At 41.4% G+C, this 22,196-nt stretch overlaps 1 protein-coding gene across 2 annotated transcripts; it reads right to left on the bottom strand.

The window, feature by feature from the left end:
- Nucleotides 1–350: 350 nt before the first annotated feature.
- On the bottom strand, nt 351–14,998 carry LOC130574137 (cytochrome P450 2J6-like). 2 transcript variants are annotated; one of them, XM_057367157.1, is made up of 9 exons: nt 14,707–14,998; nt 13,383–13,545; nt 12,098–12,247; nt 10,861–11,021; nt 8,734–8,910; nt 7,133–7,274; nt 6,700–6,887; nt 6,144–6,285; nt 351–5,131 (listed from the first exon to the last, which is right to left on the bottom strand). In XM_057367157.1, the coding sequence occupies exons 1-9, from the start codon at nt 14,875–14,877 to the stop codon at nt 4,953–4,955; spliced, it is 1,473 nt and encodes a 490-aa protein (XP_057223140.1). In that variant the 5' UTR covers nt 14,878–14,998; the 3' UTR covers nt 351–4,952. The 2 variants fall into 2 exon arrangements, with proteins under 2 accessions (XP_057223140.1, XP_057223141.1); XM_057367158.1 differs by lacking the exon at nt 8,734–8,910.
- Nucleotides 14,999–22,196: the final 7,198 nt, after the last annotated feature.

Here is a 22,196-nt window from a genome sequence, read left to right as displayed (position 1 = left end):
AAGATTTCAGCAGAAGGGTTTTATGGGGAGGGATTTCGTTGTCTTGGGTTATCCACTGTTCCCAGCTCAAGGCTGTCCATACAGCATGGACTTAAATGCAGATCTCACACACGATGACAAATGGCTCCTTAACAATGTGTTAAAGGAAGTGTGTGTCACCCCAATTCAATTAGCATATTATCTGTCTTTTTTAAACATGAAATTTCATTTTAGTACTGAAGAAAATCAGATTTCCTGTTCACCATGCATTTTTCTCACCTGAAGGCATTTGKCAAATGAATGAATTAAGCTTTAAAAAGTGACAGAGGCAAAACTTTTAATCAAAAGGAAATGAGTAATATTTAGTGCATTTTGGCTCATACTCCAGGATTATGATTGCTTGGATGAGCATCTTTTTCAAGTTTCCCAAGTTATGTCTCAGCAGGCAATTGGTCATGGCACTGTCTGAAAGTAASATGAAGTTATTCAAATGGAAAATAAAAGATTGTGGTATAATAATGACAATAAATGTTCAAGATTAAGATTAATTTGAAACTGTTTTAATTCTGAGTGTTGCAGAACTCAAACACAGTTCTGGTGTGTCAGCTGAAAGTTCAGCCAATTTCATGTTCAGTTCTGACAGCACATGATGGGAGACACCTTAGAAAAGTTTGTAAAACAGTAAAAACACCTAATACTGTACTGTTATTAAACAACTCTGAAGTAATTCTCCTGCTGAAGCCATATCCAATTGCTTTTTGAACAGAAAGAGATGTTTAGTACAAATCCTGTGATGAGGCTCAGATTACCAACACAGTGTGTGCAGTGCAGCCCCTTCTGGCTCTTTTGAACCATCTCCCTTTTGGTTACATTTGACACCTGCCAGATCTTCCACTGGAAAGAGCAAAAATTTCCTGTTCTTTCACTTCCTGTTTGTCCAAGAGTTTCCAGACTTCCTCAGAAGTACAGAAATAGTTTCCCCAAATGCATGTGCTGGTGCAACAGATGATTTCTTCTTTTCCTGTAGATGTCAGGTTCCCCCACTACACGCCGTTGATTCACTGGGTCATACCATGAAGCATCCACAGGGACAGTTTAGCCTGGGTTTTTGAAACAAAACAGTTTCCCAAAMAACTTGTTCAAACAGAAGTGAAAAAATCAACTCTTGCTTTTAATCACTGGATGGATGCAGAATCKACAAACTTTTACACAAGGCTGTCTTTGTCTCCAGTGTCTGCTTTTTCCTTTTGCCAGGGTAAATRGCTTCCCTGGAGTTTGGCACATAGCCTGCTTATGGCTGTGGCACTAATATTGCTACCCAGGAGAGCCCACCATGAAAGAGAAAGAGAAACACAAGAAAAWAAAATAGCAAAGGATTAGGGTGGCAGACAACTTGCCAGTGCTTTCCTGAACTGTAACTTAGCAGAGCTAAGCACCATATMATGTTAGGTAGCTCTCTCATATCCATCAACATTAAATATTTTAGGCTCTCTGGATTTGCACGCTCCTGCTATCCTGTAAATATGAAACAAAGCAGCACTTCTGCAGTTCTGTAACAGGAACTCACTTTTCCCCGAAGGAATCACAGTGGTTTAAGAAGTAATACACCCAGTTGCACATCTTTCCCTGGAACGGACACCTGCAATCTGGTTTCAAAACCTTCTAAACCRTATTATTAAGGATGAGACTTCTATCTTAACTCAGAGGCCTGAGGCTGTGGGTGACACTAGTTTTAAAATAAAAACAAAGATGGGGTGAGGGTTAATCACAGCAATTAAAAGAAGTTACACCACTGCAGCCATCAGCAGCAGGGCGTGCACCTTTGAGCCTGGTAGCTCTTCAATGGCATAGGGCAGACACGTGCCATGGGGCTGGAACCTGTGGACATGATGATGATCAGCAGGGAAAACAGCACTTGGAGAGGCCAGAAAGCAATGGAAAGAGTGGACTAGGGAAGTCAGTTGAGCCAGAGATAAGTCTGCTGTCACTCTTCACCAGTACCCTGGGATCACTTCAACTCTTTCCCCATAACCTGCAAATTTGTCCACTGCCAGAGGTCAGTCTGTCCAGGAGCTGGAGATACACAACTGAACAATTACTTTGTACTGCCTGGTAGAGGCTGGTGGCCAGGAGTGGTCAGAATGGGCAGCACATTGCCAGTTCTTACCACCTCATGCCACTCCTGAGACCTGCCTGATTACAGGGAACCTGTCTATCAACGGGATGAGCACAGTTCCAATGGATTCACTGTTCCAGACCTTGAGAACCACCAGCTTCACACAGATCTTACCATTAAGCCTCTTCAGCAAGTGGCAAGATGACAAGTCGATTGGGCAAAGGCAATGAGAGGCACCACCTATAGCAGGATCTTGGAAGACAGATTTTTCCTTTTTTTTTTTTTTTTTTTACCTTTCTCCCAGGGAATTTTTCTCCCATTTGTTGCCCAAGAGGTGGGAATGACAATACTGCACAAAGACAAAAGATGTGGCCAGGATGAGGAGGAGGAGAGAAGGGGTGCAGTTGGCTGCAGTCTCTTAGCAGGGCAGTGAGTTTGTGGCTGGGGGTTTTCTCTTGGGAAGTGCAGAGACACTGCGAGTCTTGGCTGGGAGTCAGGGGCTGGGCTCAGCCCTCTCCTGCTCTCTCTCCACATGCTGTGGGGATTGGAGGGGTCATGGTTGTGGCTTTGGTGCCGGACTGCTGCCCAGAGGATTTGCTGCCACTGCAGTTTTGTCCTTCACTACTTCTCCTTACTGTGGGTGGGCCTCTTCTGGCAAGARCAGTCATTGAAYTGGGACCTTTTCAACACCCACCCTCACTGGGAGGGACCCTCATCATCTCAGGGGAAAMCAGGACCCCGACCTGCTCCAGAGGGAGCCCCTCCCAGCTGCYGTGTCCATCCCCAGGACACCACAATGGACACCTGAGAGCCAGGGGAAAACCTGAAACAATCCCCTGCCTCCACCTTCTCTCTCCTCTCAGGGCCACCCAGCCCCTGCTGTTTTCTGCCTGAAAACCCCATAATTTCAAAGTTATAATGATTTGGACAGAAGGGGGTTCRTTCTCCATTCTAGGAAGGTTCCTGCTTTCCTGGGAAGGCACCTGTCCTTTAAACCAACACACGGGTTACTGGAGAGGAGCAGGTGTGGGAGGATAGGGTGGAGGAGAAGCGYAGATAAAGCTGGAAAGGAGGCTGTGCAGGAGTGAATAGCCCTGGAACATTSTTTGATATGCTGTGTGGAGTAACAGGCTGGATTATTTATTACAGCTATTGCTTTGTGAAAGCCCTAGTTGCCCTAATTTCCATTCCAGCCCTGCAAGCCTGTTGGTGCTGGGTTGTGCTGGCACAGACCACTGCCAGGGCTACAGGACATGCCAGGACCTGGTCAGTTCTCACTTCTTTGTAGGAACATTCTCCTCCATTTTAAATTCAGGAAGTTCAGATGTACCACACTGATTTAATTATAAATATGTTATATTCCAACATAAAAGCAATTTTGGTCCTCAATACAGCTTTGATGCTGTTTACAGTAGTATTTACAGGCAGCTCTACTCAACTCCAGCATCTGAATCCGTTCCAAAAGAGATTTGCATACAAGAATTCTGCAGCACTTCACTTTAACAAAGTWACAGCTGAACTCGGCTGTCACCTCCAGCTGTGTGCTCAAACTGTCTCCTCTTGAGTTGAAKCAGTGCCAATGAGCAGCTACTTTAAGTAACAGATATTTTAGRATTCCTGCATCACATTGCCATTTATGTCTTTTCTTGCACTAGGTCACCTCTAGTGTGCCCTGCATAGTTACTGTGCAATTCTTTCCATAATCTGGAGCCTTAAAGAACAAATAAATGAGACTTTCCAAGCTTCCTCCCAAAAACATACTCATGATTGTTTTCAGCTCAGCATGGATTCCTCTACTGATACTTGTGCAGAAAAAAAAGGACAGAGAAGCTTGATGTCATCACATCAAGGTGAATCTTTAAATAGAGTTTATGTGGATAAAGGAGAGGTGGGAGCAGGAACTGAAGGAGGGGAAGGGTGATCTGGAAGAAATTGAATGGATACCAGGAAGTGTGGTTTGGGTTGTAATGAAAAAAGTAAAGGGCAAAGAATAAATGGGGAATAYCTGAGTGTTCAGGTAGCCCCTACAGGCTGCCTTCCAAAGCCTCTACATTTCTCTCTCGTGGAGTTTGCAGTGAAACTCACAGGCAAAGTGACTCTCTCATCTCACATTCRATGCCTCATCCAAGCAGGATTGATAATGGGTGTGATTCTACATCATTAAAATTAAAACAAACAATAAACAACTAACAATTTGGCAATATAATACAACTACATTGATAGTAAACACCAAGTTTCAGTTTCTTTCTTCAACTTCAGAATTACTTTTTGCCTAGTATATGGGAGATACTTAACATCAAATTCAGATGTGAAGGCACCCACTTTCTAACGTGTTTCCTGGGATTTGGGTGTTGGTTTGGTTGGGATGTTTTGCAACCAGTTGACAAATTAAAGCGGCTACGTTCAGGACAATAAAACCAAAACAGAGCTGTAAAAGTGTCCTTTCCACAGTCAGATTACTGGAGGTCATCAGGCCACTCACAGCAATGGCACCTGCTCAGCTCTTGCTGAGATACTCTGTTGAATTTTCCTGCGGTTTGCTCAGGACAGAGCATGAGGATGATTTTGCTTATCTAGGACAAGGGGACACAGCATGGCTTCAGCTGGGAACCACAGCATCCGGCTTCAAGTGCTCTCCAAGAGGACAATATGGTCAAGATCCCTGTGAGAATACCCATGAGTTTCACAAAGACCAGATAAAAAAAAAATACAGTTAGTCTGGATCATGGTTTGCATCCACTTTCTGAATAGCTCTGGGATAGACTAGTATCAATAACCAGGAGGATGTTTATGCACTTGAGAGGAAATTCACGGAGGTAAAGGTGGCTCTCTCCTGCTGGCCTGTGRCTGCTGCAGCCTAGCGTGGAATGGCACAAACCCTGTAGGGGTGGGGYTGCAGTGTKCCCCCAAAAATGGGCTCAGTGTTGATCTCTGTCACYCCCTCGGGGAGCCGGAAGGTGAACGCCCGCAGCAGATTGGCAAAGAAAATAAAGAGCTCGGTCCTCGCTAAGTGCTCCCCCAAACACACCCGGTGGCCTGCAGAGGGAACAGGGAAAGGATAGTGAGTATCCAGCAATTTTAGAGTTTCATAATCACTCAGTTCATTCCTGTTGCAAGCAGAGCTGGGCTTTGTTTTTTTTCAAGGACAGGATTGTGAAAGCCACAGAAATAGAACTATATGAATTCCTTCTCCAAAAGATCCCATCCTAAGTGGGAAACACAAAATGAAAATTTCAATGAAAGTCCATGAGGTGCCACCACAATTTCTTTCTTGACCTGACAGAAAATTATTTTGTTTTTACAGAAGATGTTGAATGTCAGGRCCATACACAAAAAATCTTCCAGCTGTTTGCACATGCTTTAGTGAGTTAATATCAGCAGAGCAAAATTACTTGGTAATGATGGCATTTGTAATTAAACAGAGGCTTGGTCACTTTATAGGCAAAGCATGATGCCTACTGTTCATTTCCCATGATTACCATTCCTTGGCACCAATGGTGTGAGCAGAAAAGGTGAATATTACATTCAGATTTCCAGATTAGCAGACTAATATAAGGAAAGAAAAACCAATTTGAATTAAGAAACCACTTCTGAATTGATATTTAAGTGACCATCAGCAGACAAACTAAAACAAAACCATCAGCAGGAACCTTACCACTACATAGGATTACTGTTTATTACAGTGCATTGTTATACTATTTCCTTCTTTTGCAACTGGATTTTCAGTTCTTTAGGCACGAACTTAATCCTTTGTTTATCAGGATGCCTTCTGCTTTTCTCTCAGCTTGTTTCTTTAGTAGGGATTGCAATTAACTCCAGCAATTACTTCTCAGGAAAATAGCTATGGGAAAAGAATGCCACAGACAGAACCTGTGTGTGACTGCAGCATGCACCCACAGAAGCCTCTCCCTTGGCAGAAACAAGCCAGGAATGTTCTTTAAAAGCAGCAAACAGCAGAGACAGATGTTATCTGAAGAAATACAATGATCTCATATTTCTCTATTCATCATCTCATCTGTCAGATCAGTTCAAGCTGTCAGTGCTTTACCTGCTGAGAATGGTAAGAAAGCTTCTCGAGGTACAAAGTTTCCTTCTTTATCCAGAAAATGGTCAGGGTTGAACTGTCGAGGTGTCTCCCACTGCTCAGGGTCATACAGAACAGATGCTATATTTGGTATAACAATGGTGCCCTGCAAAGAAGAAACTGTTGATTCAGTTCCAACTACTAGTGCCTGTCAGGCATCAGTTTATGTCTGRTGGATAAATCTGTTGCTTGCTGGCATTTGGGCAAGTACCAAGCTGGGCAGGGATGTCTTAACAGGCGTTTCCCCTCTCAGTGCATCCCCTACCAAGCAGAGCTGGTCTCTGCAGTTGTGATGATGGGCAGGAGCTTGAGGCWTCCCTTGCAGAGGCCTTATCAACTCTGTGAGTACCTACAGGCTAAGGGAAAGATTTCTTTCCTTCCTGGAGCCACAAACAGCAACCCTYCCCCAGGCACCACATTCCTGAGTTTAATGGAGAGCAGTTTACTTATGGAAAACGGGTTACAAATCTGAAATGTGTCCCTGCTGCAGAAAGAACAGAAGCTGAAAATGTGTCTGTACCTTTTTGACAGGGAATCCCAGCAGTGTTGTGTTCCTCACACACAATCTGGGGATGCCAACAAAAACAATGTTGCTGAAGCGCTGAATTTCRTGAACCACAGCATTTGTGTAGGGCAGCTTTCTCCGATCCTCATAGCAAATYAACTGGGAAGGACCCAGAACTGCATCCAACTCCTTCTGCACTTTCTCTGTGGAGAAATAWTCACCACTTCAGAGAAGAAAAATGCATAAAATACTTTAACTGGTTTATTTTCTTAGAGCAACAGAAAACGGCATTATTTCAATATAGTCCATTAGGTTTATACCCTGTGATTTAATATTATTAAATATTAATATTTAATTAAATAAATATTTAATTAAATATTAATTAAATTAAATGCTTGAGTTTAACATAGGACAATAAAAATAAACAGGAAAACCCCACTACTCTCACCTTGGATGTGTGGATTCACTACCATGTACAGCAGTCCCCAGTACAATGTCGTGCTTGAGGTCTCTGATCCACCGAGGAAAAGATCATTTATGACATATACCAAATTGTCTTCATCATACTTGGGTTTGACCCCCTCTTTAGACTGTAGATGGTGACAAAAAGTTGAAGTTAAAGCATAAAAATTAGGTCATCCTGTATGCCCTCTGAGTGAGTCCTGTGAGACTTTGTGCACAGCTGGCATGTGCACAAAGAATGGTCAAAATTAGAGTTTTTGATGAGTACTAAGAGTTTAGCAGTTTCCCAAATAGCTATGGTGAATCTGCATTGGTGTCTTTTATGAGGTGGATTTTCTTTCTTAAAAAAGAGGCAATTCTATGGCTGATGACTGAATCAAGAAAACATCAAAGCACACTGCAAGTTTGCAGTTAGCCAAGGCTGTACTTGCAAGCAAGTGATCTACAGCATGTCACTCCTTGGCCTTGGTACCTAAYGCTGCTAGCAAATACCAAAGGAAAATGTATCTCAATAAAAGGATTTCAATGCAACATTTTGAGAATAATTTCTTTTCTCAGTTCTGGATAAATGTGGACTGATGGGAGAGAGRTGCCCAAGTATTTCCCTCTGAGTAATAAGGGAGTAAAATAAAAATACAACCAGAGAAAATACATCAGGCAAAAACATTTTCAAATAAACATATGGCAATAATTGCACCCCTGACACCAGCATCTCTGCCTCTAAAATAATTATTTTAGTAAATCTTGTCACACTCAAGTGTAAGATGATGCATTAGCTCCTTTCAGAGCCCCTGAGCCAACACTGTGTGGACAYAGCAGCCTGAGTAGCTGAATGCTAATGACCAGAGGTAAAAGCTACACAAACTTCATCTACCCTAGGAAATAGATGCTTCTTTTACCTCCTGAAAAGCTTGAAGCAGAAACCCTAGTGCTCTTAGCAGAGCCTCTTGGCTCAGAGTCACTTCCTACTGTGATAAATAATAGCCTGGGCAGGGAAGAAGATTAATGATGATTATGGCATTGTTTTGAAGTTGATTTCTAGGCTGTCCAATTTGAATATAGGTACCAAGCCAGCCATGCCCCAAACCGTGGGGAAATCAGAGGTGACATRGGGATAATGATTCCCTGCCAAGGGAGGAACCAGACACTTTTGTGGCACAAGGACAGCCAGTGTTGGAGCTGAATCCTGAAGAATTGCYTGCTATTTCAGGCCAATGACTTATGCACATTATTTAATCCCATGGCTGTAATGAAGTGCCTTGCTGTAGAAGATGAGCAGGTCTACCAAAGTCATGTAACCTACAGGAATAAACTGTCTCATATTTATTGCAGGATCAAAGTATATTCATGGATATTTATGGAAAGCAGATGAGAGATCATACTTTATGGTTACTCATTCATGTAACCAAAATACAAAACTGGATGCCTTTCTGAGAGACATGAGTTAGTAAGTCCCAAAATATTGTGTTCATATTAAGAAGCTTATGGAGGGTAAGAAACTATGATGGAAAGGTCACACTGGGTGATTTAATGGTCTGTTTGGCCTTGTRTTTCACATCAGTGTGATCAGCCAGAACAAACACTTACTTTCTCAATCTCAGCCAGGTARAAGTCAATGAAATCCTGTGGTTCAGCAGGCATCCCCCTCTCTACGTGTCTTCTGATCTCTTTCCTTGCAAAAGAACTCAGGACATCATAGCAAGCCAATGCCTTCTTATGAGGCCCAGGGAGACGACTCACGAGCCAGGGCAGGATTTCATACATCTGCAGGAGTGACACACACCAGGTACTGTGAATCATCTGTCACTGACAAAGCTGCTTTTGGACACACCAAAAGGCTGAATTGCCCTRCCCAGAAATATTGATAGTGGAATAAACAATTAGCATTGATTTGAGCAGATTTTTGCCATCATGTGGGAAAATTTTAATAGTAATTTGACACTGTCAGTTTGACATTGAGACAGTTCTGGCAACACTCTGCTCATGCCTCCAAGTTTGCTTGACTGATAAAGATCACTCTATGACCTCAGTCCTGCACAGTTGGAGACCACAGATCCCACACACTCAAAATGCAAGAACATCCTTTCTGGACACCATGAGGCTACTGAGATTAACAGGTCTGTAGCCCCAAGTAACTGCTGGAATTTTTGGAGCTCACCAAAGGAATTATGGTCTGGACATCACTCTATGATATCAGCTAATTTAATTTTCCTAGTCAGAGTCCTCGTGACTGCTAAGGAACAATAATTGTTCTGATGGTTAAAAATATTACGTCCTCAGACTGCTGAGTGTATTCACACATAYATTTGTCAGTTCAAAACATTGTCCTCTATCTCAGATAGTTCTGTCTGTGCAGCATCTGCCATTCTACCCTGCTCAGCAAAGAGCAGTTCTATCTCCTCTCCTTGTTCTTTCAGACTGACAAGCAAAATCTCTCCAACTTTTAGTGATGGTTTGCTCCACTCCATTACCACTTCTCCACCTTTGTTTCCTTTCAGAATAACAACAGAAGATGTCCAAGACCCTAGAATACATCTCACAGATTATTACACTTCAGAACCTACCATAAAACTTCACTGGATCTAAAAGGAAAATAGTGTTGAAAACACCCAAAGATTCTGTTTGCCTTTCTCATCCTGTTATCTGTTAGTTTGCACCAATCCCTTTCCTCTTAACCTTTGCACTGAAATGTTCTAAACTCATAGTAAGTGAGCTTAGAAAAATTAATCTTTTAATTAGTCTCACTGATTCCTAGAATGTTTCATAATTTTGTTTTGTACTATTATAATCTGTCCCATTCTCATAACTCCAATCCATGGAGTTTAGAAGCTCTTGCAGCAGAATACCCTCAACCTCCTCTGTATGTTAAGGTCTCCTGGCATTGATCATTCATAGATTTAACCTACTTTTGAATTTTTATCTRTGGGAAAGTTGTATAATGCTACTCTCATATGATAGATTCGTTGAAAAGCTTTACTGCCACATCAGCATTTTAGTTTGACTCTTCCTATGAAACTCAAATGCCAATGAAATTTGCTATGCCATCCACATCCCCCATTATACACAGCTTGTGCCTATTTAAGAGTTCAAACCACAAAATCTAATTGATAGGGAAAACTTCAAGTGCACTTCAAGGTTCTTCAAGTGCAAAGCTGGTCTRTTGTGGGAAGGAGCTACAAAAAAATCTCTGACAAAACTTAAATTGTGAGACTGTCAGAGAGTGTATGTATTGTTTTTGCAATGTGTGAATGGTGAGCTATAATGAAGTAAGGGAAGGATTCATAATGAGTATTTTATTATTTGTGAGGGAGGRAAAAAAGAGATTTTCAGCATACAATTTGCAGAGTAATAAAAAGCAGAAGAGGGAATTCAATTATACCCATTTTTGGAGGAGATGAGTAAATAGAGGTGGGAGGTGCAGCACTGCAGACTTCATATTWAGTACAAAATCCAGTCTCAAATTAAATTCAGAGCTTTCTGTTAATAGTCTCAGAAATACCAAGGGACTTAAAKCTCCTAAGTTTGCAAAAATACAAAAGAGTTCTTAAAAATGGCCTCAAAACCAAGGAAGCAGTAATAAGGTCCCCAAGGACACTTCTTAGATCCCAGCCTGCATTAGCCTGTTGTTCTGTATTTAGTGAAGACCCATTTTTGTATCTGCTCTTTCACTTTCTACCTATTTCATAAAAAAACCCCAGCATATGATTTACTTACCTGGTGRACAAAGCTGCCTGCAAACCTGAATAAATTCTCTGTAGCATGGATCAGTTCATGGAAGGTTTTGTCCTCATCAGAGAAGTGATATCCAAAAACCACAGCACAAATTACATTTGAAATAGAATGGAAAAGGGGGAAAGAAGGATCCACAGGTCTTCCTGCAAATACAATAACTGGAATTCACTCTCAGTGGTTTTTTCAGGTGATCGTTATACAGATAAGACAAGATGTTATTAAAGATTGCATAAAATTTTCTCTTTATCCAGCTGGGGCATGAATGAGGACAAAGGTGTGGCAGTAATATGAATTAATGAAAATAAAACATAGTCTTAGAATAAAGGACACTGTTAAACTGTTTTCTCATAGCTCTAAAACAACTTCACAGCTCTTCCTGTGAAATAATGTTGTGTAACTAAGATCTGTTCYAGGGTATCACATCAAATCTCTGTCCTCAGCCATGAGGAGGATGATAACTGAGAACGTGAGAAGGAAGTAATGCCACTGGAGAAGAACCAAGGGAAATCAGTGACAGACACATTCAAAAATGTAAAAAACTAATTACAAAGAAAGGCTGAAGGAATGTGGGAAAGTTTAAGGTGAASAATAGATGGACAGGGACTGCAAAGTAAACATAACAAAACTATTACAGTCTCAGCCGTGAGCAATAAATCATCTGTCTGATGATTTTTTTCTAGATTTGTGAGACGGGAGATCCATAAAAAGTGATTTGGATAGAAATGGTCCTGTCTTGGACTCCAGGATTAACCAGATAATCCACTGAAATTCCCTCCCACCTCCTACTTTCTTTGTTTCCCTTGCCAATAGTTATTTAACCAATAGTTACTTAGTCAGACAGACTCTGAAATACCCAGGACACCCAATTCCATTGAAATTTAGGGAAATTACTAAGCTCTACAATGCTTTTCAGTTACCCATGGTTGGCAGCCTGAGAATGGTTGGGCTGTCCAGTGGCATAATGTCATTGTACAGAAACATCACAGACAAATAATCAGCCCATGGAGATGGAATTTCAGAAGTTCCCAGCTTCACTAGGTGTATGAACAGCCACACAAGAAAGGAATTCTTGTGATTCTATGCTCTATCTGCTCTTAGGCTTTGGTAAGTTTGCATACACCCCCATGGCTCTACTCTGATCCTAGCAGGGGTAGATAAGTTCGTATACTGAGGACATGGATCCATATCCAAAGTACCTGATTTCTTAGCAGGTAAATACCTTTTAGGTTCATAAAAAACTCCACCAGGTGAGAGGCTTCYTCTTGCACTCGATGCTCCAGGCCTTTTTTCCCCATTCCCAGATTGCGCAGGGTCATTATTCCAAAGCGTCTCTGTTGCTTCCAGGAGCGACCACTTGCCAATATAATACCTGAGGGTGTTCCCTGGCATGTTAATATTTGGCATAGACATGAACAATTCATTTAAATATATATTATAAAATGCATAGAGTAAATCAGGGAATGCACTGTGATACAAGTATCTTTAGGTGAAATTATTCGTGACCAAAAAACACAGCCAAACATACCCAAAGTATAACTAGACCATATGTTCTTAATATTGGATATAATTAATCATTGAAAAGAGTAATCTAAGGATTTGCTAACTGGTCCATTTCTTGATGTCTTAAAAAAAAACCCCTAAAACATTTCAGATGCCTTTTTAGAAGGTCTGCTTTAGCCATACTCATCAATCATGCTCAAGACAGGAATAACTGGATGAATAAGAGAGTGGAGTACAGAGCAGGGTGTGTTTGTGGAGATATAAATCAATTCATGTGATGATTGTTGTAGGCTGAGGTGATGAAGGCAAAGAATAAGTGGCATTTGGGCTCTGTTTCCCCCTGGAAGAGAGAACACTGCATTAATTGTTGGATTGCACTCATGGTTTGCTGAAGACCCCCGAACTGCTGCTGTGAAGATGAGGCTTCACCCAGCTTTAAACAATCTGTGACTGCTTGGGTCTAGCAAATCAAGGGAAAGAAAAGACTGCAGCTGCTGGAATACAGTAAGAACTGGATTTTTCTGTGTTGGAGGCACTCACAATCAAAGGATATTCACAGAATGCATAGGAGTGTCTGCAAGTACAGCAATGTGAGTTCTGGAGGAGGGTTTTACAGATCTCTTGCTCATGATAAAAAGTGTTGGGCAACCCTGATGTATCTGGCTACCAAACAGCGTTGCCTTCGTGTGATGTGCAGCAAAATCAGGTGTACCACAATGGATTAGTCTGTGATGAGGGCGAGATTGCTGGGTTCTGAGCTGGATTGCACAYATATGTCTTGAGTACAGCAAAAAGGTCACCGAGAAACAACTTGGAGTGTTTCCCAGGATGGGGAAAGCTCAGTACAAAAGGCATCACGGCAAACAGTAAAGTATTCTCAGGAGCTGGTGGAGGACTTGAGCAGTATCTGATGGAACATTCAGAATGGGAGGGCACAGTCTAACAAGGCAGAGTAGCTTTCAAGTCAACATTCCMGTGCACTGATAATGTCAGGAAATTCTCACCCTTTCCTTTGGCCAGTGCTCTGAAGAAAGGTGACAGCAACCTCCCAGAAACATCTTCAGGGTGTGTGGTCATGCCATCCTTCACTGCTTGAAATCCATTCAGTACAATCACTGGGATCCACCCGAACCACAGAGTGAAGATGTTRCCATGAGTTTTTGCCAGCTGTAAGTGGAAGAGGTAGCAGAAAAAGAAGAGATGAAGCACTGAATATAAATCTTGGGAAGACACTGCACCTGCTATTCACCAGCCCAGTGGACAGCTTTGTGCTGAAAATATCATCCCCATGCATTTAATTGTAGCTCGAAGCAGGAAGAAGCTATTCTGCTGAGAACAAGGCTTTCAGCAGCCAATTTTATTTACCCCGGGGGGAAGTGATTTTCTTTTCAAAACACATTCTATAGCAACTCTGCAGAAAAAGAAAGACAACTTTGTACTTTATGTTGCATTGCATCCAACCCTGAAGTTTGTCCCTTGTTAATTGAACAGCCACACTCTGCACCACTCTGGGGCTCTGTGCCTMCAGCGAGTCCTTCCTTTGCAAAATRAAATCAGCTGRTAAAACCTGCACCATCTSTGTGCTCCAGGAGAGGACATGSACACAGAAATCAGTCAACAGCCATGAAATGCCAGTGGGTTGCATTTGAGTCCAGAGTTTCCTCCCAGTACTGAGGAGAGCACACACACAGTGGAGGTATCCAAGCAGGGATGTCTGTATGACACAGGAGCTCCAATCATTCGTGGAAAAAGCTTTGTACAAGTTTGGGCTCTGCTCCAGCACTCCCACAATGATACAAAAGAGGTGGCAGACAGTGTCTAAGGTGCCAGAAGAATCACAGCCAATTGATGATATCAGACACTTGCTTCTCCTCATAATTCTTTAGACTCTGGCTCTCCTCTCCCTGCTAGAACATCACAGTCTGAGTCTGCTCTGCACTCACTGGCCCTCGTGTGCTCCCAGACACCCACCTGGACTCGAGGTTCCCTGCAAACCCTTAGAGGAATTACTGCTGTCACTAWGAGCAAGTGGCAAACAGTTTGCAGGAGCTGCAGTAGCGGTGCAGAGGCATCTTTTGGATAATTGGTATTCTCCAACAAGTCATAAACCTTATCCCCAAGTTTACTTGAATMTTAAGGGCATTAAGTTTCTTATGAAGATGACATATTACACATTAAAAGACGACCAGAATGTAGGAATGAAATTGATCTCCATATGTCCACACCTTGCCTGTAATTTTCACAGGCTTAAAACCTTCACTCTATTTAATCACACTTTTACAAATCATAGTTAGAGATAACCAGTTAAGACCAACTTAAAGGAAATACCTCCATCAGAAGATCCCGATGAAACTGAAAGTTCAAGTGCACCAAGTTTCCAAGCAATGGGAGAGGAGTAGGTCCGGGAGGGAATTGCTTGCAAACTTTCTTCAGTCTGAAAAACTCAACAATTAGCAAAAAAATAATCAGGACTACAAAAACTTGTGTTATGCTCAGCATTTCTGAGCTGATTTATCAGCAGATTTATAGCTGTCTCTRTCAAAAAGGAGGTTCTGGGGCTGGGAAAAAGTGATCTTGCTTCTTGTTCCGCCAGTTCTGTCCACCGACTGAGTTCTGCAAAGTCTCAGYTCCTTTCCCTCCCTCTGTCCCTCCCTCTTCATCACTGCCTGCCCTTTTCCTKTACCCCATCTATTTACCATAACGAGATGCATCCAACTGATCCCTGATCAAAACCACAATCTATCTGCTTACAGCAAGAATCAGCAGGGAAATTTGGAATCACTTGTAGTCAAGGTAATGTCTTGAAGTTTATCTTAGGGAACTGCTCATGTCTGTTGGGAGATCTGGATTGGAGTGACACCAGGTGAGAGCCCTTCCTTACCTCAATTTCATCTGCCTTGGGAACTTTAAAAACAAAGTGATTCATTTTAGAATCAATTCAGATTATGCGTGTTACACATAGGTTAGATTACATAGAGTACAGTTACAATAATATAGAGTCTATACCTACAWTAGGTTAGATTGGATCTATAGTATAAACTTACAACAGGTTAGATTTTCCAGGTGTTGTAGTCACAAGCATTATTTAAATGAGGCCATAAATTCTAATTTGCCTGACAGTGCATACAATTCACACAGGCAAAACCAAGCATAATTACAGATGTAATTAGCTGCAATTAGAAGATGAGATTGTTACATGAGATTTCTGAAAAATTGGCCTTGAGTGTTCACATTTTTTTCCCAATATATGGAAAAAACAAGCATTTCACCAAGTGAGCTCTAGTGACACTGTGCTTAAAAACTCACATTACATTAAATAATAAAAAATTCATAACATTACCATTTCATATTCAAAAGATAATGAAATATGAAAWTCCTATTCTTTATATACTTCTTTTTGAATGTAACCAAATTGAAAACTTCATGTACCATGGTTTATTTTCTACTTTTTTTTTCAGTCAGTTTCAGAATCCTGGCTATTATTACCAGTTCTCAATAAGTTCACAGGACGCATTAAAAATCTGTCCTCTGATAATGAAGGGATTCACACTGAGTTTGAAGCACAGACAGGGGGAAWGTGTGCCAGTTACCAGAGGATTCAATTTTGCATTGCAACAAGAAAGTGTCTTCACTAAAAATGGGTGCAAGTCTGAACAGGACACTGCTGTGCCCTCCAACGCAGACACGAACSTGGCATTTTGCAAACCTAGCAGCATGAAGAAAGTAATGTGACTCAGGGATAGCAATTCATTCCTTCAGCTGGCCAAACTTTGCAGCTATTGGGGACACACACACCTGTGTTATTCAGTGAGCACAACACAGACAAGTATTGTTTATCACTTTATCTGCTCATATTGTGTGTAACGCGGTGGGAATTAGGCTGAGGTAGGCTCCATGGCTTTGCTAAAACCATTGCARATCAGGCACCGTTGCCCATTGTGAGGCTGAAATCAGCAAAACATCAAATCAGAAATATTTGTTTCTTGAAACCAGAATATCAGTTTCAAATTWYGAAAAACTTCAAAAACAAGGAAGAAAAATATTTCTGTGTGTGGACAGATGAAGCTAGAAAYAATTACATAAATTTTACTAATAGACTAAATGCAACCATATTCATCTCAACCCTGCTTAGTCCAGATTCCATTGCTTAATTTTAGATGTTTCATATTGGTATTATATTCGTATTAGCATTTTGATACCAGTAAATTAATTCAATTCTTTCGGAATTGGKTCAAGTTTAACTGGAGTCAAATCACCAGTGTCAGAAGCAGGACAAAGCCAAATGAGTCAGCCAGCAATTTATCCTGTCAGATGTTACTGTTACCTTTCCTTTTCCAGTGTTTTTAAACTTCCCCAACCATCTGAAACCAGATTCAGGGACAGTAACTTTCACCAGTGCCTGATGTCACTGGATGAGCTGTACTGGAAACAAAACCAGGATCTTGTGTAGACATGGACCTGCTCCTGTCCAATGCTTCCTCTTCTGGACAGACTATCAGCAATATCTGCTGGGTTTGTGTTTTTGGCAGAAAGCTCAGCTTTCCTAGAAGATGGTAAGCCAAGAAAAGGGCAGTCCAAAGAAGTGGCCACAGAGGGAAAACCAGCGAGTTTTAATGAGAGTCATCAGGAAGCCAAAGCTAAGATTTTTAGTGGACATAAAAGCAGAGCATGAAGGAGCTCTCAGGAAGATTAGCACGATGCTTGCAAAAGTAAAGCTGCTCAGGTAATACAACAATCGAACAAGCATGGTCCTGAAACCCTTGAGCAAGCAAATGTTTGAATTCAGCTCTGGGACATCAATATTTCAATATGAAGTATAAACTGTAACGCATTTGGCAAGAGGGAATATCAGATAGGAATTAGAGTCTCTGAATCACAGGAACTGTTCGTACACTGGGCACAAAGAAGCAGCCAATTGCCTTGAATGAGGCTTCAAATAAATAATAYTTATAAGTGGAAATTGCACAAGACATTGCTACGCTTTTTAAAACCTCACCCACAGCTGTCTTCAGAAACTTGCAAAATTCACAAAGTGGAGTRAGTCTAAAGTCTGAGAGAATTAAGGTGGCACAAAGAGCGAGAAAAAAACAGTATAATTTATGTTAATATYCAAAATAAAAATGAGAAAAGCAACAGAAATGGGACTGTCACCCCTGATTTTAATTGCTGCAAGACCTTTTGTTGCAGAGAGTTTGCTTAAGAGAAGAGTAACTTAATGTTCTCTGGGTACTGCATGATACCTCTGTGTAAGGAACAGCTAGACCAGTTTTTTATAATSCTGGAAAATGCAAAGGACCTGAGATAATGTCCGTAATTTCTGCATAATAAGCTTAAGGATGCAAACAGAATCGCTCAAAGGATTAAGAAAATCAACAGGAAAAGACAGTAAAAAGATACTAGAGGATRCATTTTCAAGCCTGGCATAAAGAACTGGTTTCTGTTTTCACAAAAAGAGTCTGAAATCAATATTTTTATATTAGGATCCTTTTTGTAGGGCAACAGCATTTTGTCACTGCAGCCACTAAGGGAGGATGTAGAGGCCTGTTGGGTAAAACTACAAATTCAAAGTCCAGAAACACCATCTTTTCAGAAACGTCTGAGAGAAACACCAGCAAAAACACAGCAAAAAACTGGAAAATGCAATGCTGATGTTATGAGCTGGAGCAGTTTATCRTCTCAATCTCTATCAGTGGTTTCCTCACATGACAGATAATGACTGCCAAGAATAAGGAAAAGCACAAAGACAGGGCAGAGCACTTTTAAGTCAATCTAAATAAACAAACTCCGTGAGAGACTCCCACAAAGTCTGACAGAAATTAAGCACCCCGAAGTGTGTGTCATAACAGTTTGCCACAAAAAGTTTCCAACTTGAAATCCAGGAGAGCTGCAATCAAAAAGTGAATGGCTGAGAAAACACAGWAAATTTGTACTGAACACAGGTAAAGATTATTTTTATTGGCATAGGAATAGGGAAAATCCAATAGAACAAAGGAAAAGGGTATTTAGACAGCAAAACAAAAATAATTTAAAGTTGACAATAATTAGCAAAACTCACACATTTAAAAGCTCTCAGATATTACTGTACATGGGATAAAGAAATTGGCTAAGGCAAAGTTAAAGCATGACCAGTAGCTGAYTGCCCATGTTTTTCAGCCCAAGGATATCCAAATAAAGCATTATGTACTCATTCTACAGTCTCAAAATTTCAGGGATTAGAGGAAACAGTCTCCATGATAAAAAAGATAAAAGTTACTTGGGTTTCCTTAATTTGAAAATATTACAAATTTTGTGGATAAAGAAATAGCATCAATGTTACATTACTTTAAATGTTCTTCAATTACTTTACGCCATTTAAGAAAATCTAAAAATGCTGCTTACACAGCCTGCAAATTTCATGAATGAAAGAACAGAGAAATTCAGGAAGCCAGATCACTGACAGAAGTGGCAACCATTGCATCTGCTGCAATGCAGTCACTTGTAAAGCCACATGAAGCAGTTTCTTCCAAATACATTAAATACATTTGATGTCTGTCGAGCCAAAGATAACTATTTCTACATATGAAGGCAAGAAATTACACAGCACTGCAGGATTTTTTATAATTAAAATGTGGAACTGAGCAGACATTCTAATCAGGCAAGTATTAATACTCCTAAATTTACATGGTAGGAATTWAAATGCAAAACATGAGAGGCAGAATCAGCACAATTCAATAATGTATTCTAATTACTACACTCAACTTGTAGCAATGCATTATTCTGGRTTAATATAAATGGAGCTGTACCAACTCCATTACCTCCCTCCACCTCACACTTCCCATTGTAATCCTTTGGAGCCAGGTATTTCCACCTCTCCGAAGTCTTTAATTAGGGTGTGSCAAAGAGTCAAGCAGCAGGAGGCAGAAACCAAGGGAAGACTGAAATACAAGCAGCCACATGGCCATTATGGAGGGTCAGGATGGCTCAYAACCCAGAGGAGGTAACACATCCTCTGGCCAAAACTGTGGCTGGCAGCTCCGTCTTCAATTACACCATCACTCCTCACAGGCTTTTTCTCAAGCAGAGCTCTTTTCTGTAACATTTTAGATCTGAGACATTGATTTAGCAACCTAAATAAGCACCCAAAAATACTTTGGAGGAAGATTTAGGGGACGTTTCTGAATTTGATTTTCCATAGCTTAAGTAGGAAAAAACCCCAAGCAGGAGCACAGAAGGTTAATAACCCTCCATCACACACTCCTCAATCTTCAGCACGGTGGCAGGGGCAGCAGCCCTTTGAAGTATTACACTAATTGCATTAAGCTGCTAACAGAGAACATCTGTTTTATTAAAATGGCAAAGTGACAATTAGCCGTGCATAAAGTGCAGGGGCCAGAAGTCTGATTCATGCCTTTCTTCCYTGGCCAGGGAAGCTTTTTCTTCTCACTTCCAAGGAAAGCAGAATGATGGGGACTTGTACTGCAATAGTGCTAATATGAAGAGGACAGGGGGATTTACAGTTACACWCTGTGTGTGGCAAGAAATTCCCTTCACAATTGAGTTTAAAGCTGGGACTGTGCCCTGACAGGCCCTGTTAATCTGCCCTCTCCCAAAATCTGCCTCTCTGCTGGCTCTTTGTGGGTTCTCTACCAGTTCCCTGAGGCAGGGAGGGAGGGACACATCCAACCAATGCCCCTCCAMACTGATCCAAATCTCCAATGGAAGAAAACACTCGGACAATGCTGCTCACAGCTTTCCCATCCAACATCTGCCTCCAGGAAATAACTTCCTGCAYCTATGGCAGCTCTGCTAGTGGGAATTTCAAGAAAGGTGGCAAGCACACTCAGCTTCCAGCATTTGACAATTGCTTATGGATCAAAGGGCAAGTTGGGTGACAGTGACTGCATATTAATTTGTTATACAATATCTAGGGATTAGCAGTTGGTACTGGCAAAGACAATGCAGGCCTTTAGACACAAATTTCCCAATCGATTGCATGTGAAATAACTGCAGTACCCAGACACATCCCCAAAACTAAGCAAGAAGAGCATATTTTTTTAAAACTACCTAGTTTTTTTTATTATTCCAATTATTGTATTAATGCTTGTGCAATACTGTAGCAATGTCCAGAAATGTCCTTTTCCCCAAAAGATATTCCATAGGAGTTGTGACAAAAGGGATTGAGAAATATCACCTGAGGTCAAAACTGTTATTCCTCCTATAGATATTATGCTGCAAGAGATTTTATTCCTTGCACTAATACTCCTGAGAGAGACCTCTGAGATTCTCATATCAACGAGGAAAGCCATCTTCTACCCCAGAAACAATCTGTATCCTCCTAAACATCCATCACTTTTACATRTTGTCCCTGTCAGCTTCTCTGCATTCTCTGGTTTTGTGTGAAAGATGGAGTGAGGATTTATGGAAGAGAGTGGGGATGTCAAACGCACATGGGACAGCACAGGGTCACAGTTCTGGACCTGGGCACAGAGGATAAAAAAGCACCCTCAGAGGCTGCAGAATTCTTGTACAATTGTCAAGAAAGGCACTGAGGTGCTGGAGCATGTCCAGAGAAGGGAAATGGAGCTGGTGACATGTCTGTAGCACAAGTCTGATGAGGGGCAGCTAAGGGAGTTGGGAATATTCAGCCAGGAGAAAATAAGGGAGGGACAGGAGGGACCTTATCTCTCTCTACAACTCCCTGAAAGGAGGTTGTGGTCCGATGGGAATTGGTCTCTTCTCCCAAGTAACAAGAGGCAGGACAGGAATAAATGGCCTCAAGTTGTGCCAGGGATTGTTTAAACTGGACATTAAGAAAAAATTCTGTACTCAAAAGGTTGCCAAGCCCTGGCACAGGCTGCCCAGGGAACTGGTGGAGTCATCATGCCTGGAGGTATTTAAAAGATGTGTAGATYTGGCACATGATTTACTGTGGACTTGGCAGTGCTGGGGTAATGGTTGGACTCGATGGTCTTGGAAATCTTTTCCAATCTACAAAAATCTATAATTCTATAATTAGAGAAAGGTAGTGAGACATTTTGTGCTACTCAGATTTATGGAGTACAGGGCTTTCTTTGATTGGATGGTGGCAGTGTTCAAGGAGAATCACTTTGGTCAGCTCCATGTAAAGCGTCTTGTCAAACACATCATAAAGATGAAAGGCACTTTTTGTCCTAACTGACTCCTCTACTGCAGAAGCTCAACTTGGATAAAGACCAACAACAAGCTAAAATTGGTGAAGAATATTCTGGTTTTAAGCCTTATGGATGTGATTCCCACATTTCAAATTGTATAATCAGGTTTTTTTTCCCCAACATCTGGACCTGGTCAAATGCTGCTATCTCACCTAGAGAAAAAGAAACTTAGTGCAAGGCAGAAGTAATTAATTTGGGAGCTTCCCTGGTGTACTGCATTCCCTTTCTTGGGAGACACTGCGAGTACAGAGAAAAATATGAACGTTTTACCTTGATCAGAAGAGCATGGTCGTGGTGAATAATACCCGTATAAKCAAGAAACCATGCAGACACTGTGTTTTACCAAAAGGTCTGAGAAATTTATTAAGGACACTGTAGCATTTGAATCTCATCCCCAAGCAGTGCCACGCTGTCGGCAGATGAAGGTGTGATGAGCTCCAGCATCCCCTGGTGACACGGGTGTGTTTGAGAGCATTTCTTGCTCAGCAGCTGACGGCCTCTGCTGCCCTCTGCCTGGTGCTTGGGACGCTGAAATATCACCACAGGATCGTTTTGTGCTGTGAAATTCCTGCTTGATCCATGCTGAATTAGTCAGTGCGTTTCCTGACAGAACCTGGTGTTCTGCTTAAGCACAGACAGCTTCCCTTA

This window comes from Malurus melanocephalus, unplaced genomic scaffold, assembly GCF_030028575.1.
Source record: "Malurus melanocephalus ecotype Western Australia unplaced genomic scaffold, MMel_1.1 scaffold_75, whole genome shotgun sequence".
NCBI classification, from domain to species: Eukaryota; Metazoa; Chordata; class Aves; order Passeriformes; family Maluridae; genus Malurus; species Malurus melanocephalus.
This window is presented reverse-complemented; position numbering and strand designations above follow the sequence as displayed.